The sequence below is a fragment of the Impatiens glandulifera genome, chromosome 9 (assembly GCF_907164915.1).
Source record: "Impatiens glandulifera chromosome 9, dImpGla2.1, whole genome shotgun sequence".
Taxonomy (NCBI): Eukaryota; Viridiplantae; Streptophyta; class Magnoliopsida; order Ericales; family Balsaminaceae; genus Impatiens; species Impatiens glandulifera.
This window is the reverse complement of record NC_061870.1, coordinates 29411649-29429833: the sequence shown is the minus strand read 5'-3', so window position 1 is coordinate 29429833 and position 18185 is coordinate 29411649. Positions and strand designations below refer to the sequence as shown.

Here is an 18185-nt window from a genome sequence, read left to right as displayed (position 1 = left end):
ACACGGCAAGGAATTTGATATTTCGTCATTTTCTAAACTAAATTGAAAAATTGGCGTTTGGGTCAGACAGACAGCAACCCAAACAAAATCCATGTTTGTCGTCCCGCAAAATGGGCCTCATCTTCTTCCCCCTTTCAAACCCGATTTCTCAGAATTTACTCTCCATTGTTCTTCCTTAGCTTCAGAAAATAGGAAGAAACTGCTGTCCTGTTGCCGATGGAGTGAATACTCAACCGTCAACTAATCAAACCGGTTCATCTGCTTGGATCAAATCTCCTCAGTTTCGTCTGTTCGAGCATGTTCGCAGCCTTATTTCATCGTGTCTCTCGATTCATCAAAACGGTCAGCTGATAATACTCTCACAATCAGTTAATTCCTTCTACTATCTGTCTCTATCCTTTGACATAAACGTAGATCTGTCTGATTTTACTCAAACTACTACTTGTATGCGTTTGTCTATGTATATAAATAAATGCATAAAACCCTGTTGCGAGATCGATTATCGGTTCTAGGACGAGCTTATACATTTCTAGGGTTCAGACGAGGTAATCGTTTCTGATTTAAGTAATAGACACAGATTATACAGAATGTCGGGAAATAACAATAACCCTTCTAAGCATATGGGATCATCTTCTCCATTTGGAAACGTTGGAATTGGACCTTCAAATCTACCAGCAAATCCAACTGCTCATCTACAGGGACAATCCCTAGGCTATCCTGGTCAGTTTCAGATGGCTCAGCTTTCAGCTGCACAAGCCCAGGCATTAGCTCAAGCACAGTCCAAGGCGCAGGCTCATGCCCAGGCTCAAGCACAAGCTGCACATGCCCAATTCCAAGCTCAATTACAAGCACAAGGACTTACCATTCCAAACTTAGGTTCGTCTTCACCGGCAAACTCATTATTGATGAAACGACCCTTGCTTAAACCATCTTATCTACGCCCGCATGGCATGCCTGCTCCCAACATGGTCTCTCCAATGAGAAACATGGATCTCATGGCATCTGTGGCTCGTAACAAGAAGAAGCAGAAGCTTCCTGAGAAGCAGTTTCACGAGAGAGTATCCGCCATCTTGCCTGAATCCGCACTCTACACTCAGCTACTCGAATTCGAGTCTCGTGTGGACTCTGCTCTGGTTAGGAAGAAGATTGACATAGCGGAAGCCCTCAAGAACCCTCCCACAATGCAGAAAACTCTCAGAATTTTCGTGTTCAACACGTTTGCTAATCAGTCTCGTGCAATCCCCAAGAAGCAGAATTCCGAACCTCCCACCTGGACTATGAAGATTGTAGGGAGGATCTTGGAAGACGGAGTGGATCCTGAACAGGCTGGTCTGGCTCAGAAAACGAATTCTTCATACCCTAAGTTTTCGTCTTTCTTCAAAAGAGTCACCATTTCTTTAGACCAGCGGCAGTATCCTGAAAACCATGTTATAGTATGGGATGCTGCTCGGTCACCCCAACCGCACGAGGGTTTCGAGGTGAAGAGGAAAGGAGATAAAGAGTTCTCCGCAAATATAAGATTGGAAATGAATTACATGCCTGAGAAGTGTAAGCTGTCACCCCCATTAATGGAAGTTCTAGGTATTGAAGTCGATACTCGCCCTAGGATCTTAGCCGCCATATGGCATTACGTGAAGGCTAGAAAGCTGCAGAACCCTAACGACCCTTCTTTCTTTCACTGCGATGCTCCACTTCTGAAAGTGTTTGGAGAGGAGAAAGTGAAGTTCACGATGATCCCTCAGATGATATCCCACCATTTATCTCCCCCTCAGCCTATTCATTTGGAGCACAAGATAAAGCTAGCCGGAAATAGCCCAGTTGGTGAGGCGTGTTACGACGTTTCTGTGGACGTCCCATTTCCTATACAGAAGGACTTGCATGTTCTATTAGCAAACACAGAAAGGAGCAAGGAAGTTGAGGGATGCGAAGAAGATATATGTTCTCTTATTAGGAAAATTCACGATCATAGGAAGCGACGCTCGTTTTTCCTTGGGTTTAGCCAATCACCGGTGGAGTTTATCAATGCTTTGGTTGTATCGCAGAGGAAGGATCTAAGAGTAGCTTCGGGTGAAGGAAGTCGTAATGCTGAGAAAGAGCGAAGACCTGATTTCTTTAACCAGCAATGGTAAGTTCATTACTCGTTTATGTTTTATATTTGATTGGAGATGAACAAATTTGCATAAAATAGTGACTTGGTTATGATGAATAAACAGGGTGGAAGATGCGGTTATTCGATATCTGAACAGGAAGCCTCCAGTTGTTGATAGTGCTGGTGCTGGTTTTGGTGCTGGACAGATTTGAAGGTGCTGAAATTCCTTACCTGGTTGTGGTCATTGACATCTCCTTCTATATTTTTCATTTTCTTTTGTCTATCAGAATTGGTTATATGACATAGTTAGAGAGATTATAATATGCAATGTTCATCCACCCAACATTATTCATCTGAGTTTGATTGTTGCTCCGACCATTTAAACGATACACCCATGCACATCTGTCTTACAGAAGAGGAGATTTTAACATGCAACTTATTACTCTAATGTTTTAGATAGTAATTTTTCAAGTTTAAGTAAAAAAGTTTTGTTTAATAAATTAAATGCTATTTGAGGTTCAATTTGGGTTGTTTCTATCAAATGAAGTTTTCTAATTATAACATGTTATTTTTATTTTTTAATTAGTTTGACATATTTGTAAATAAAATGATATTTATAGATGTTTTGAACGATTATTTTTTTAGATCTAACTATTCTATTTTGTTGAAATGGTTTGGGTGACTAAAAAATGTATTTAGGAAAAGTTTTTAAAAATCCGAATAGAGACAGATTTGGTATTTTTTTTTATAAAACTTTGAAACGTTATAATTTTGTTTACTAATTTAGAAGTATTCGATATATGCGTTTCAAATTATCGACGAGATTTTTCGTTTATTCAAATAATTAAAATTGATAGTCTCATATTTCACAATTCATTTTTTCAACCCAATCTCAAATAGTAATTTCACCAATTAAATTATGTTTAATTTTCATGGGGTTGTAATTTTATAAAAGGTAAAAACTATTTATTATTATTGTAACTAAATATTAAAAATTTTATTTAAGAGAAGCACATATTTAAATTATTGTCATGAAATTTTTAATAAAATCATTTTAAAATAATTTAAGTGACAATAGTTTATTTAAAAAGACGTTGAGACATAAAGCTAAATTAAAACATAAGTCCAGGTGCGCAAAACAGGCCGCACAAGGGCGAAAAACTTAATAAAAATTCCGCTGCATAATTGCCTTTGGACGTTGAGACATAAAGCTAAATTAAAACATAAGTCCAGGTCTCAAAGTTTTCATTTAAAAATTGTCGTTTATTTCTATTACTACTTATGATAGATATATCGAAAAAGAGTAGTCTTCTTAAATTAAAGGATTTTTTATTGTTTTTTTTGGCATTTCTAAATATCTAGTCTTTTTCCTATTTTGACATTAATGACTTCCGAGGTCGTCCCGATTAGCCAATGACCAGAAAAACTCTTAAGTTATGAATCAAGATAAAATCAATGACGAAGCTTGGTTACAATTTATAATTCGTTATATGTTTGTTCTATTTTTTTTTTATTTTATTCAACATTTTTTTCTTTATATTGGTTTTTATCCATATTTATAAAAATCTTCATTCTTTCATATATTTTAAACAAAATTATTATTATTTTTTCAAACAAATTTAAATATGTGACATAAAAGAATATATATTTTTTGGGTCAAAACTAAAAAATATTGGGGACACGCGGTTCCTTTAAAAGCGGATAGAAACAAACTGAGATGGGAGTCGAAATGAAAATGGCGGGAAAGAAGAAAGCCGGCGAGGTCCCGGCGACGGAAGGAGCATCGGAGGTCTGTTGGAGAAAAGAGGTCGATAACAACATCAACAGGCTTCAATCACTCCTCTTCGGTGCCGACCTTGCTTTTCAGAAGGGAGATTTCTTTTCCGCACAAGTTCTCGCTCTCCAACTAGTAGGTTTCCTCGACTCTCATACTCTCTCCGATGTTGACAACGCATTCATTCAACCTATTCGCCGGGAAGCTCTCTCCAAGATCGATGCCGCTCGACAATCCATTGCTGCAGAATCTGATCGGTAAACTACGATCCTCCCTCTCTATCCTTCTTTTGATTGGAATGTGAAGTTATACGCCGAGCTAATTCTCAGGCGTCCAATTTCTCATTTACATGAAGTTAAATAAACTCGTAGTTCTAGAGTTTTGTATTCACGGTATTCAGCTAGCTATGAGTTGTCTGGACAAAAATCATTTCCTTGTCTAGTTCGATTTATCTTTGGCAATTTTATATGCACAAAAATATGATGCAAGAGAAATGAAATACTCTATAATCTGAGTGTGGATGACCTTGATCATGATAAAGATGTTCATGTAATGCTGATTGATTCTATGATTTTGTGTGTTATAGAGCTTTATATTCTCCATTTTTTTTTTGTCTGGGGATATTTTTGTTGTTTATAGTCCCTTGCAAGAATTGAATCCCATTATATTACTAACACTAGTATATTTTTGCTGTATATGCCTCTAGCCTTGCATTTGAACAAGCAGGTGTGGATTCAGGCTGCATCTTTAGCAAGAAAGGGAAGATTGATATGTGCAGAATTAAGGAGTCCAAGTTCTTTCAGGCACTTGTTCAGAAAACTGAGGAACCTAGCAAAGAATCAGTATCAACTTCTGAACACTCTCTCATCTTCAAACTGCATTTGCTAGTCTCATTTATAAGAGAACTTTTGTTTTGCAATGACTTCCTCAATAACAAATAAGCTCTTGGCTTTTAATATAGGGAGGTCAACTGGATAGACAAGACAAGCAAAGTTGCAAGACCTCAAAAGTAATGACACAAGCCAAATTGCCATTTTTGTACAGAAACAACACAGCAACTGCTGAACGGAGCACAAATGGTGAGACCTCTATGAATAACAGAAGTATCTCTGAGGTCTCAAGTATACTGGAAAGGGTGGATTCACTTCAAGACACCATCGACAACCATGGTGGTTCTAGATTTCCCAAACTTGAGGAAAATAGGATTCATGGAAATGGTTTCAGGACAAAAAGAACACATAAAGAAATCAACAGTCCAAGAGTTGATGGAATAAAATCGCCATCATGCAATGAAGATGCCGATACCGATACTGATGGGGCTGCAAATGGTTTTGTAACTGCCAGGACAAAATTGGTATTACTTTATTGTTCAAGAATCAAAACATACTACTTGAGTTCTTAGGACAAACCTGTACCTTTTTTATGCTTTAATAAATCATTGGAACCATGTTATAGTGTCAGCACACATAGTTAGATGACAAAAGTGGTAGGGTAGGCTTATAATGCTATGCTAAAGATAGAGGCCTCTTGAAATAAACGTGGGAGCATCCAAGCTCTTTAGGAATATCTGAACTATTTATGCACTTAATGTGTACAATGTTCAGGATAGGGGCAACTTAACATAGACACATGACACAAGCTTATTGAGAGAAAAAACTAATATAATTCTTTTAATGATGGTGGTCCAACAGGAAATGGAGGCAAGGCAGCAAAGGCGAGGGATGTCAGGCTCTCCATGTGCATCTGTCTCTCCAAGGAATGATAATAACAGGGGGGGTTATGGTGCAAAATCATATGGTTTTGCACGCCGTGGTGTACGTGGTAATTTTGTTCCACCTGTCCGGTCCAATGGAAACAATACGGGTGGTGTGGCATCACGAGGTGCAGGGAAGAGTGACGACACATTAGAGGACTCAACAAGGAGATGGTTAGTAGCCTGAACATTTGGTTATTAAGCATTGCACATTATTGCAGGCTATTGTCTTTCTTACTATTGTTATCTTAAATTAGCTTGGGAAAAAAAATGAAAGTGATCTTTTGCATTTTGTATGAAAAATATGATTAAATAAGTTTTACATGAAATTCATTTGATATAACTTTTCTGTCAACTCTTTTATCCACTTTTTATATTTGTTTTTTTTTACAATTTTACCCTTACTGTAAAAGGGTATTGTTTTATTTTTTGGATCACAAGTGTGAGCCAAAGGTTGTAGTTTTTTGCATAGTGACAAAACCCCATATATTTTTGTTGGATTTGATTTCACTTCACTTTTTAAGTTAACCTACTCTACTCTATTGCATTTTCTTTTAAGTTTGGAAATGCTCTATGGTCCTGATGGTGAACTTCCTGAGAAGTTAAGGAACTTGGAACCCAGGCTTATTGAACATATCAGTAATGAAATTATGAACCGGGATCCCCTTGTCCGTTGGGATGATATTGGTATATTTATAACATGCTCCGTATATTTTATTAACATGATTGTTTCTGTATTATCAACATTTTCTTCTAAGCCTTTTTTTTATGGTTTTCTTGTCAATTTAATAGCTGGGTTGGAGCATGCTAAGAAATGTGTTACTGAAATGGTAATATGGCCATTATTGCGTCCCGACATATTCAAAGGCTGCCGTACCCCAGGGAGAGGTCTTCTTTTGTTTGGTCCTCCAGTAAGTATGGACTCTCTCTATTGATCACAAATGCCACAATGTTTCTTACTTATGTTTGCGTTTGCATATTTATAGGGAACTGGCAAGACGTTAATTGGTAAAGCTATAGCTGGAGAGGCTAAGGCAACTTTTTTCTACATTTCTGCCAGTTCACTAACGAGTAAATGGGTATGCATTGCTTCTCCTGTTTTACTTTATAGACTTTGTAATGCCTATAATGCTGTTAACTCAAATAAATACTAGTAAAAACACATTTGATTTTCTGAAGTACATGTTCTAATATAAGCATCAATCTAAATAATTTCTGTAGTGCATTGTAATAACCATAGAAGTTTTTGAAGTATAGATTGGTGAAGGTGAAAAATTAGTGCGTGCTCTTTTTGGAGTTGCCAGCTGCCGCCAACCAGCTGTGATATTCATTGACGAAATAGACTCACTTCTTTCTCAGGTATGGTGAAGTTAAACTTAAATTGGTGAGCTATAAACGCTCTTTACTCTGCTGAATTAGTAACAAGAGCTTAAACTTTTTTTGTGGTTTTCCACTGTGTAGAAACATGTCATACTCAAAGTCACTCAGAAAAATCCATATCTTCTGATCCAATAAGGGAAAAGAGTTGTTTATATAGAATTTAACCCTTTTTGTATCAATGCAGCGGAAATCTGAAGGAGAACATGAATCAAGTCGACGACTGAAGACTCAATTTCTCATAGAGATGGAAGGCTTTGATAATGGAAATGAACAAGTTTTGCTTATAGGTAGTAGTTGAGTTAATTGTACATGATATCTCTCCATCTTAAGTCCCCACACCTCTAGGCCTTGTTTGATGAAGGGTTATTCCCCATGATTAATCACTTCATCAACCAAAATACAAAGTCACCCTTACATATATATTTTAGTCATTTCACCCAAATAATTCACTTTTTCATAACAAGGTATTTCCGAAAATTGGTTTATTTATTTAAAAAAAGCCTACATGAGTCAAGCTCTTAGTCTAGTAGTGACTTGTTTCCCTAATGGGAGTTCAAGGACTTGATGCTATAATTATCCATGAAAAGAAAGATATTCTCTATGTTGAATATTGACAAAATCTTCTTCATTCACTTAATTTCAGGTTGAGTTATCTTGGTAAATAAAGTACATATTGACAATCATATTATATAACAATGATTTCCATTATTCTGGTTCCAGGAGCCACAAACAGACCCCAAGAACTCGACGAGGCAGCAAGGAGGCGACTTACTAAACGACTGTATATACCCCTGCCTTCCTCAGGTACGCTTTTATTTTTAGCTATTTAAGTTGAATTACCTGAATAGAAGGGAGCATTGGCGACTTATGGTAACTAGTCTGCGGTTAATATAATAATAAAAAAGATGCAAGAGCGTGGATTGTGCGGCATCTGCTACAGAAAGATGAGTTATTTAAGCTGAGTGAAGAGGATATGGAGTGCATATGCAAGTTAACTGAAGGTTTGTTTGTTTGTTTGTACTGTTAGTAAGTAAAGATGAAGAATATAGTCGTTTGGTTTGGACAGGATATTCGGGATCAGACATGAAGAATCTAGTAATGGATGCTTCGATGGGTCCGCTGAGGGATGCTCTGAGGCAAGGAATAGAGATTACTAATCTGAAAAAGGAGGATTTGAGGACAGTTATTGTTGAGGTAAGGAGAATGGGTAAAATGTGTAAATCTCTCATAATTCCCTGATAATAATAATAAATTTGGGTTATGATGATAAATAGGATTTCAAGAATGCGTTGCAAGAGGTAAGGCCATCTGTGTCTTGTAATGAGCTTGGGACATACGAGGAATGGAATAAACAATTTGGAAGCTTGTCAGTTTAGCATCCAACTTTGGGGTATATTATTACTTTCTCTTCCTTCTTCTAATTCACTGCAAAATATATATATATATATAATATATCAAGATTAAACTAAAAACTCCCACTGTCTTGTTATTTTGTGATTTTTTTGCTTTACAAAAAACAGTTCATATGGGTTAAATATTAGACATGCTTATTTTTAATAAATGCTATTTTTAATCGCAAGTTGGAACTCATTTTTTTTACTATGTATTTCTCATTTTTGAGGCTGTTTCATTAAAAGTATTTTAATCTAAAGTCAGTTTTAGACTAATTGAAGGTTCAAGGTAACATCATGCTAAATTGTTATTTGAGAATGTGGATGGTTGTTCTCGAATTTGAATTGTGTTATATTGGTTCGAACTATTACAATTTTAGAGGTTTTTTTGAATGGACAAAACGTCGGTCTTAAATATATTATTTTTATTTTTATTAATTAATTTACGACATTAATAAAAAATAATAATTTTCCATTTACATAATTTTTTAAACATTCAAATTGTTTTAAATGTGTTAAATAAACTATACACAAAGTTAATCTTTTCAATTTTTGTGAAAAATAAATATTGAACTTTTTTTTCAAAATTTTCTTATATTACACATATTTTTAATCACTTAAATTATTTTTTGTCAAATTAAATTGGATAGATCTCAAAAAATTATTTGATTTAAAAAGGAATAAATATCATTTAATATACAAACTAATAAATAAAAAGTGATAAAATTGTAATATTTTGAACTTAATTTAATAAAAACAACCTAAGTTTGAATCTTATTTATAGTAATTTTGGAGTAAATAACTTAAGAAAAGAATGTCATTTAAGATTATACAATTTCACTATGCTTCAGATATTTGATGATAGCATCACAACATAATGACTATTCATAACTTTTCTCATAACGCATATAACTTGAGAAGATTAACACAGAAAAACAAGTATCATTTGGGGGTTCCAGGGTCTAAGAAAGACCCAATAATTATTGTTACAACAACAGCATCGATTCTCACAAACAAGTAAGGAAACAAAGAAAACAGAACATTACATTCTTGAGAACTGAAGAAGTAATGCAGCATCAACATTGTTCTTCCATCACTTCTTTTCTTTCTTTCTTTCTTGATCATCCTCAATCAATGTAAGCCCACAAGATTAAAAGGGTCTTTCTAAGGAGGGAGGACATATAACATAAGCAACTAAACAACAAATTTCATCATGCCTTGGACTGGCAGATTCTCATGCTTTCCCAAGCTTGCGCTATGAGAATACACATACATAACTCACTCAAACAACACTAGTTGGCTACTACAAACACACCTATTTTGCTCGATGAAACTCATACAGTTGGATTTTAATTTACACACCACCAGCTTGTTCACACAGATCTAGCAAGTCAAGGGTCTGCAACATAAAAAAGAGAAGAACTTATGTTAACCTTCTTGTTACAAATAACAGGAAATGAGATCTCTAATAGGTCTTTACCTCTGGAACTGAGAGCTCAAGTCGGAACTTTGGCCCGTCGTAGTGATGCAGAACGGGCCTAAACGAGTCTTCCTCCAAAGCCTTGCATACTTTTCTAATCCGAATCCTTACCTGATTAAAACAACACAGTAAAACAATTCAGGTTACAGAAACAATCATTATTCTTCCAAATCCATATACTCCTATTCATTCATCATTTCAACCTGAGCAGGAAACCTTGATTCTCCTTTACATTTTTTGTCTTCCCAAGCCATTGGGTCTATGTTAGACCCACCAAAACTTTCAGCCTGTATCAAACAAAAGAAGTTAGTAAGGGAACCTTACTAACAAAAAATAAGAGAAAAGATATAGACTAGGCCAGACCTCAAAAATGCCATGCAGTTGATGAGTAGTGTAGTTATACAGGAACAAAGGCAAACCCGGTGTAATTGCCCTCACAGAATCTCTATACCTTGGTGGCAACCCTACAAAAACAGCACAATTTATGTCTATCAATAATGAATTATTTAGATAGCCCTTAAAAAAAGATGGAAGTTTCCAAGTAGGAAAACACCATTACCAAATAGTTGTCGCTTTAGATCTTCCTGCATAGTGTCGTTATTGCATACAAATATGTACCCACCAAGAACTTCGTTTCTTGGAAGAGTTTCAGCAGCAGGTAATGTCTTGAACCTTTTGTCAACTGCAACATTTGTGCTGGTACTATCAGAATTGTTGTTGTTGTAATCGCTGTTTTTAGCCTCTTTGTAATGGCTATTCATGCCATACTTGCTTTCGGCCAAGTTCCCACCAGTAATATTCATGCTCTTCTGATAGGCTACATTCATGTATTGGTTATTCATCATACCACTTCTCAAAGATGACCTGTTCATATTTTCTGTCATCTTGGATTCAAGATTAAGCATGTTAAAATAAAAACTTTCAAATTTGTTATCTTCCTGGAATCCTCCTGCATTTCCCCATGTCCTAGCTGCTTCAGCTCCTTTTGATGGGTCGAGATTATTCCTCCGTTCTCCTTTTATCCTCGTCTGCTCAGCCAGCTTAGATGCAACATCCATCCATTTGTGATCGTCCGACACTACTTTTGTTTGTCCTCGGAGATCATCGCCCAACTGCCACAAACTGTACTTGCTCTCCATCCTAGTACACAATCAAACAATTTAACATGCTCAAGAAATCAATCCAATGAATTTCAGATAAAACAAAACACAACATTGGAATCTCCGTCAAGGTGAAAGTGATTCTCTTTAGCCTATTCTCAAGTGCTATTTTGCAGAAAAGTGAACTTTGATGCTAAAAGATACGGAAAACATTTCAGACCATGATTAATTTTCAACCTAAAAGGAAATATCTTGAGCAGATCTTTTCTTTCTTTCTTTCTTTATTTTTTGCAGCAAACAAAACTCATTGTAAATCAATCTTATATTGAATAAAAGATCAAGCTTCATAATGAAAATGAAATGAAATGCTAAATATTAGTAGCAACATGATCAGTCAGTCACAGATCGAATAAAGTGCAATTACAGTGGTGGGTATGGATAAAACATTAAGAACTGAGTTGAATCGTTTATGTCGGTAAATAATAACCCTAGATTTGGGGATCCGAAAGAGGAAGAAGAGGGAGAGAAGTACCTTTGTTCTGTGTCTCTCTGCCGACAAACAAACGAGCGATGAAGAAGAAGAAAAGCCCAACAGAACAATTTCTACTCTATTTAACCATTTTCATCTTCCGTAAATACCTGAAATGTTTCCATGTATTACGCTACTGCCATTATACCCTCAAATAAATAAATGCTTTAGAATTAGGATAAAATATGAATATACCTTCCTTCTTTTTTTAATATTATTTAAATTTAATTATAAACATAATTTATTATAATTTGACATCCCACCCATATCACTTTCTTATAATTAAAAATAGTAATAAAAACATTTATTACTTGTTAAAATATATTTAAATGGAAAATTTGACTAGATGCCCTTAAAAGATTAGACTTTTTGACCCCACATAAAAAAAAATCGCAAGACGCAACCAGTATTTGCGATTTATTTTTTTTCAATTTTTTTATTCGTATCGCGATTGTCGGTTGCGTCTTACGGGTGCGTCTCGCGAATGTCGGGTGCGTCTCGTAACCGGCGATTGCGTCTAGCGACATAGACAATTTCGTCCAAATAATATAAAAGTGTCACCGGCTCTTTTTATTATAATGAGAGGTCAAAAAGTCAAATATCCCCATTTTAAGGCTATTTAATCAAATTTCCCATTTAAATTACCAACCAAATACATTAAAAGAAACGTACTACCTACTCTTCCTAATTCATTACAACCCCATTTATATCAAATTAAGAAAAACAACTTTTGATAATATTTTATCTTATTTTTTTAACAATATAAATTAATTTCTATTTATAAATCCAAACAGATCCCAGACAAACAATTGAAAATACGAGAACAGTCGTAGAAGAAGAAGGACCACGAACTGTCCATACACTTCTGCAATGGAGGAGAATATTACTCACACTATATCCATCCATCCATCTTCTAATCTCTGCGTTTCCAGGGAGAATGGCTTTAGAGACTAACGCAATCGCCGGCGTTCTTTCGCTTTCATTACGTCGCCGCCGACTTAATTCTCTACCTATGACCGTTTCCTCTCCACGAATGATTGGAGGAGGATTTATAGTACAGGCCTCTATAAAGAGAAACCCTAAACGCCTCAAGTATTCACTACCTCGTTTTACCAAGGTCACTTTCTTTCCATTTATGTATCATATTTATGTACCAAATTAGGACTATGAATTCCTATTTTGAAATATATGGTTGAAAATAATAGGAGAATGGGTTGCTATACATTGAAGTTGATCCATCAGGATCAGATAGTTGGAGATTGGATCCAGTTATTGAGCTTCTACAAAAGGGAGCTGTTGGTGTCATTCCTACTGATACAGTGTATGATCTAATTGTTATTGCTTATATTACCTTCTTATCTGAAAATATTGATTGCATCTTTGTATAGATATGCAATGGCTTGTGATTTGAGAAACGCCTCGGCTATTGAACGTCTCCGCAGGTTAATGCTGTCTCGCATAAAATTTTGTTTACAAATTTTCGTGATAACATTTCGATAAATATCAGTTTTCTTTATGTATGTAGGATAAAGAGAATAGAACCTTCAAAGGTAAGCAACTTGTTTGCAGAAGGAATTCTTGTGCATATATGTTCGCTTGACCCTAAATTATTTATGTAGCCGTTGAGCATTTTGTGTCATTCCTTCCGAGATATAGACACTTACACTACAGGATTTCCTCGTGGTAATGGAGACGGTTTCATAAACATATTTCGGGCTGTGAAACATTGCTTACCTGGACCTGTAAGATCACCAACATTAACAACATTAACACTTATGGATAAATTTGTTCTCTTTTGTTAATCAATTTGGGGTTATGTTTCAACAGTACACCTTCATCTTAACTGCAAGTAAAGAACTACCAAAACAGTGTACTAGGTATGGTTCTGCTTCCAGGTATGCACACAGGAAAAATGTAGGCATTCGCATGCCTGATGATCCTATTTGTCAAGCTATACTAGAGAAGATAGATACATCATTGATATCCACAAGGTATGCTTTAACTTAATCTAATTCGCTTTCCTCTTTTCTTATAAGTCTATTATGTGCTCTGATGCATGTAATCTTTTTAGTGTGAAGTCCCCAAATCAAGATGAGTGGATATTAGATCCAGTTATAATAGCTGATGTATATGGGAAAGAGGTAATTTCATTCATTTTTGTGTTAGTTTGTATATCTAGCAAAGATAAATATCGCTTTTTTTGCTATTAATTGAATTAAGATTTGGCCAATGTTTTAAAAAAATTGCTAGTCTTTTAAATGGCTTTTGTGAGGAAAATAGACTGCAAATACCCTAGGCAAACCACTAGACCACATCAGCCCAACTCAAAACGGTGCCTACAAAGGTATTTATAGTCCATTAGGCTGACTCATAGAAGGGAACCATATTCCTCTTGAATTTAAAATGTGGGGCATTACAATAAAAAATGTAGAATTGTTCCGAATCATAATAGAAACAAAAAAATGAATCATTCGAAAACAGCCTTAATACCTGCATGAAGAGCTTTATTATTCATTTTTATGATATTTCTTTCCTACTTCATCCTTCTACAGGGACTTGATTTTGTTGTTGATGCTGGTATGCGATTGACTGATCCATCTACAGTTGTTGATATGACAGGGAGTTTCCCAAAAATTATTAGGCAAGGAAAGGTAATTAATCATACAAAAATTGAACACATTATTTATTATTCATCTCAAGAGTTGACATTTTCATAATAGATATATTATCATTCATCACCATGCATAATCAAAATATAGCATTTCATTTTTGATTGGTGTGAGATGCTTAACTCATTTGATATCCAATAATAGTATATTTTGGGGGCAAACCATAACAATATGATTTATTTGGGCATGGTTTCTTCTTGCCATTTGTTATTGTGTAGTTAGTTTTGTTGGACAAACATCTACTTTCTTAATATATCTATTTCTTATGGTCCTTATCAGCTCTTTTTGGATACAAAATTAATAATCAGCATTTAATAGAATTTGTTGGATTTGGGTTGTTGGGGGTGTTACAGGGGCCTAAACAACCATGGATGGAAGCAGAAGATGATGAATATACTGTAGAAAACGAAAATGGTGATATTATCTCATCTACTGCATAGAAGGCAATGGAACTGTATATACATCAACAGACCTGGGGAAATATTACAGGATGAGAAAGGTCATGTTTGACATGGACGATGATACATACCTGCATGTGCACAGGTGCTAACTTAACTTTGTACACTGTAAAAAGCTTGGTCAGATGATACACATGAAAATCTTATTGTTTTTTCTGTAAACATTTGTCTGATCCAGCAGATTATATGAAAAGTATAACAGTTTTTTGATATGATTCTAGCAATGGGTTACTTCAAATAAACCTACTGTTTTTCTTCAAATCATGCTCATTTGATGTGCGATTTTCCCTATTGATATCCAGGCTCAAAAGAAAAAAACTGTTGGGGAATGGTATTAACTTTAGATGTTTGAGCTTTCTAAATTAAAACCTTAACCTTTCAAATTATAACCCAGATCCATGCAGAGTTTTATCATATATACAGACAAAATACTAAGAAAAGGAATTATACTTACCGAAGATAATTATTGCATGTAGGATAAATTGCTTGTTCTTTTGGCTCCAGTTCTTCTGCTATGAATTCAACATGGCAGATCCTGCATGCTTTACAAGTGAATTCAAGCAATCTTGTGCCTAGCCACTACACCAATAATGGAAATTCATTCAGTAATGGGTATTAAACTGTTTGAATTTTGTTAAGAAGATGATTGAAATGTAGTTCTTGATTATGTTGAATGTATAATGATCAAAAACATTGAATGTTCAACTAACAATTATTAGGAGTAATTGAGGAGAGAAATAACTCCTCACCACCAAGGTGTATTTTGTTAGGTTTGTTGATCTTCACCTACATCTCTAATATCACAAGTGATTTGCTCAATTAAAATATCTGCTAGCTGTAGCTTTCACTACCAAAAAGGAAGCATGTCAGGCTAGAATAAAAATCTGCCCAGGGTCTTATTAACGTCTCAAGGAAATACTGGTTCAACATCATAGTGATTCTTTCTATACAAGAACAATTTCAGAATCTGAAAGAACTTTGAGCATTTCTTTCATTGCCATAAGTTCTAAGACTGCAACTGTCTTTCAGTACACTGTCCAACCCTTCTTCCGACCCAATGACAAGACAATTGGTAGGTTCTATGGTTGCAGGCTTGCATGGACAAAAAAAAAGATCAGCTTACAGAACAAGAATGAGATAAAGAATCTAAGCCAGTTGGACAAAACTAGTTTTACAGGTTGTCCAAAGTATTATCAGCTATAATTTATTAACTGAGTAGCAGTCTTCCGATGTGCTGTCTCCTCCCATGTTTGTACCTCAGACAACAGTAGTTAATTAACCTCAGTTGCATCCACATTCACCAGCAAATAGCTAAAGGAGAATCTAAACATTACCAAACTTAAGAAAAGAAATCTTTGGACGGCAATTGTATTCAATTAAACTCAGTAAATTGTAAACACTAAATAAAGCACACGATTCATTTGAACCTGCTAGATTGTGAGAGTTAAACTCAACATAGAATAGAAATCAATTCCTGATTAGAAAATATAATCAAGTATAGAAACATATAAGAATACAGTGAATCAAATCCAGCCGATATAGTCAAAACGAAACAAGATATGAATCAAAAACCTAATAATTTTCCGATTAAATTAAGATGAAGATCACTTACAGAGCTTAGATGCGTATCATGACCTGTTCAAACACCATCTCAAAGTCACCATTCTCACCTACTTCTTCTTCTTCTCCATATGGACAGTAAGAGAGAGAAAAAAGTTAGCGCCAAAATTTGAAAATGTTTATTTCCACTTTCCCGCTCCTCCATTTCATTATTTTGATATTTTCCTCTTTCCCGCTAACTTCTCCCGCACTCTATTCACGAGTTTCAAAATTAAACAAAAGATTTTTGTAATTTTACATATTCTCTTTTAGCCCCTGTTTGGTTTGATTTTCCTTTATTTGATTAATTACATAAAAAAATGTTACAAATGGAGAAGGTATTTATTTGAAAATAATAATAATAAGGAGAAGAAAGCCCACCTCAAACAAGACTTTGGTTAAAAGGGCTGGGCCAAATTCCAAAATTCCAAAGATACCCTTGTTATTTTGCGCGGAATATTTTCGCATACCCGCGCTTGTTTGAAATCTACCCCCATTCCCTTCCCTTATAAAAATATATCTGCAGAGACTAGAGACTGTATAATTCATTCGAAACCCTAACCCTAATATCTCACAGTGAAAAATGCCGTTCATCCCTGAAGATCCACTTTTGGCCCCAAATCCAGACCGTTTCTGTATGTTTCCGATTGAGTATCCACAAATATGGGAGATGTACAAGAAGGCCTTGGCTTCGTTCTGGACAGCTGAAGAAGTAGATCTTTCCGATGACCTACGTCACTGGGAAACGCTCTCCGACGATGAGAAACACTTCATTAAACACGTCCTCGCCTTCTTCGCCGCTTCTGACGGAATCGTGCTGGAGAATCTCGGCGGCCGGTTCATGAAAGAGATCCAAGTCGCAGAGGCTCGAGCTTTCTATGGATTTCAAATCGCCATAGAAAACATTCACTCCGAGATGTACAGTCTCCTTCTCGAAACCTACATCAAGGATTCCGACGAGAAAAGCCGACTATTTCGCGCGATTGACACCATTCCCTGCGTTGAGAAAAAAGCTAATTGGGCCTTACGTTGGATCGACGGATCTGAATCATTCGCCGAACGTCTAGTCGCTTTCGCATGCGTTGAAGGAATTTTCTTCTCCGGTAGCTTCTGTTCTATATTCTGGCTGAAAAAACGCGGTCTGATGCCTGGACTCACCTTTTCAAACGAGTTAATCTCTCGCGATGAAGGTCTTCACTGTGATTTCGCTTGCCTGCTGTATTCATTGCTGAAGACGAAGCCTAGCGAGGAACGAGTGAGGAAAATTGTAAGTGATGCTGTTGTGATTGAAAGGGAATTTGTTTGCGATGCTTTGCCGTGTGCGCTTGTAGGAATGAACGGTGAATTGATGAGTGATTACATTGAGTTTGTTGCTGATCGGCTCTTGGATTCGCTTGGATATGGGAAGATGTATAATGCGAAGAATCCATTTGATTGGATGGAGCTGATTTCTCTGCAGGGTAAGACTAATTTCTTTGAGAAAAGGGTGGGGGAATATCAGAAAGCTTCTGTTATGTCGAGTTTGAATGATAATGGTGCTGCAACTCATGTTTTCAAGATGGATGAAGATTTCTAATCATTTTTAGCTTATGTTTTGTAATTGTTATTTTCAAATAATATTGTTTTGTTATATAACTTTATATTGTTTTTTGACTGTTTTTATTGTTTCTAAGATCCAAATCAATTGATTGCTTACAAAGATGACATATTTTCACAATTAGATTCAATTACTGCTATATGACATAGAGCCCGGTACAACAAATCTATTAAGTAATAAAAACAATAGTGAATATACAACCAGATTGAGTTCTTTCAATAGTGCATATCCAGCTTTCCTTCTAGAAGATTAAGATTTATTTAAGATTTCTTTGACTGGATGACAACTAAAGATGTTTTTATTTGACTTTTTTTTTTTTTTTTTTTTATGAAAATGCCCCGTTGCGAAAAGTCTATAATAATCGTT

At 35.5% G+C, this 18185-nt stretch overlaps 5 protein-coding genes across 7 annotated transcripts; 4 read left to right on the top strand and 1 right to left on the bottom strand.

Moving 5' to 3' along the window:
• Positions 1–102: 102 nt before the first annotated feature.
• LOC124914326 (SWI/SNF complex component SNF12 homolog) lies at positions 103–2443 on the top strand. The gene is made up of 2 exons (XM_047454845.1): positions 103–2125; positions 2214–2443. The coding sequence occupies exons 1-2, from the start codon at positions 588–590 to the stop codon at positions 2299–2301; spliced, it is 1626 nt and encodes a 541-aa protein (XP_047310801.1). The 5' UTR covers positions 103–587; the 3' UTR covers positions 2302–2443.
• Positions 2444–3806: 1363 nt separating this feature from the next.
• On the top strand, positions 3807–8531 carry LOC124914973 (ATPase family AAA domain-containing protein FIGL1). Its single transcript, XM_047455608.1, has 13 exons — positions 3807–4120; positions 4570–4705; positions 4825–5217; positions 5555–5790; positions 6176–6303; positions 6409–6527; positions 6603–6695; positions 6874–6975; positions 7181–7283; positions 7717–7800; positions 7902–7997; positions 8063–8190; positions 8271–8531. The coding sequence occupies exons 1-13, from the start codon at positions 3807–3809 to the stop codon at positions 8370–8372; spliced, it is 2034 nt and encodes a 677-aa protein (XP_047311564.1). The 3' UTR covers positions 8373–8531.
• A 778-nt stretch (positions 8532–9309) lies between these two features.
• Positions 9310–11606, bottom strand: LOC124914951 (B2 protein-like). 2 transcript variants are annotated; one of them, XM_047455583.1, is made up of 6 exons: positions 11500–11606; positions 10427–11007; positions 10231–10331; positions 10071–10154; positions 9868–9978; positions 9310–9786 (listed from the first exon to the last, which is right to left on the bottom strand). In XM_047455583.1, the coding sequence occupies exons 2-6, from the start codon at positions 11004–11006 to the stop codon at positions 9742–9744; spliced, it is 921 nt and encodes a 306-aa protein (XP_047311539.1). In that variant the 5' UTR covers position 11007; positions 11500–11606; the 3' UTR covers positions 9310–9741. The 2 variants fall into 2 exon arrangements, with proteins under 2 accessions (XP_047311539.1, XP_047311540.1); XM_047455584.1 differs by having other exon boundaries at positions 10490–11007.
• Positions 11607–12410: 804 nt separating this feature from the next.
• On the top strand, positions 12411–15316 carry LOC124914691 (uncharacterized protein YciO). 2 transcript variants are annotated; one of them, XR_007096831.1, is made up of 10 exons: positions 12411–12613; positions 12702–12817; positions 12885–12938; positions 13022–13046; positions 13116–13238; positions 13324–13487; positions 13568–13637; positions 14049–14147; positions 14519–14708; positions 15100–15316. XR_007096831.1 is itself a non-coding variant. In XM_047455288.1 (9 exons), the coding sequence occupies exons 1-9, from the start codon at positions 12434–12436 to the stop codon at positions 14603–14605; spliced, it is 918 nt and encodes a 305-aa protein (XP_047311244.1). In that variant the 5' UTR covers positions 12411–12433; the 3' UTR covers positions 14606–14833. The 2 variants fall into 2 exon arrangements, 1 of the variants encoding a protein (XP_047311244.1); XM_047455288.1 differs by lacking the exon at positions 15100–15316 and having other exon boundaries at positions 14519–14833.
• Positions 15317–16749: 1433 nt separating this feature from the next.
• On the top strand, positions 16750–17857 carry LOC124914476 (ribonucleoside-diphosphate reductase small chain). Its single transcript, XM_047455033.1, has one exon. The coding sequence runs from the start codon at positions 16806–16808 to the stop codon at positions 17796–17798; it is 993 nt and encodes a 330-aa protein (XP_047310989.1). The 5' UTR covers positions 16750–16805; the 3' UTR covers positions 17799–17857.
• Positions 17858–18185: the final 328 nt, after the last annotated feature.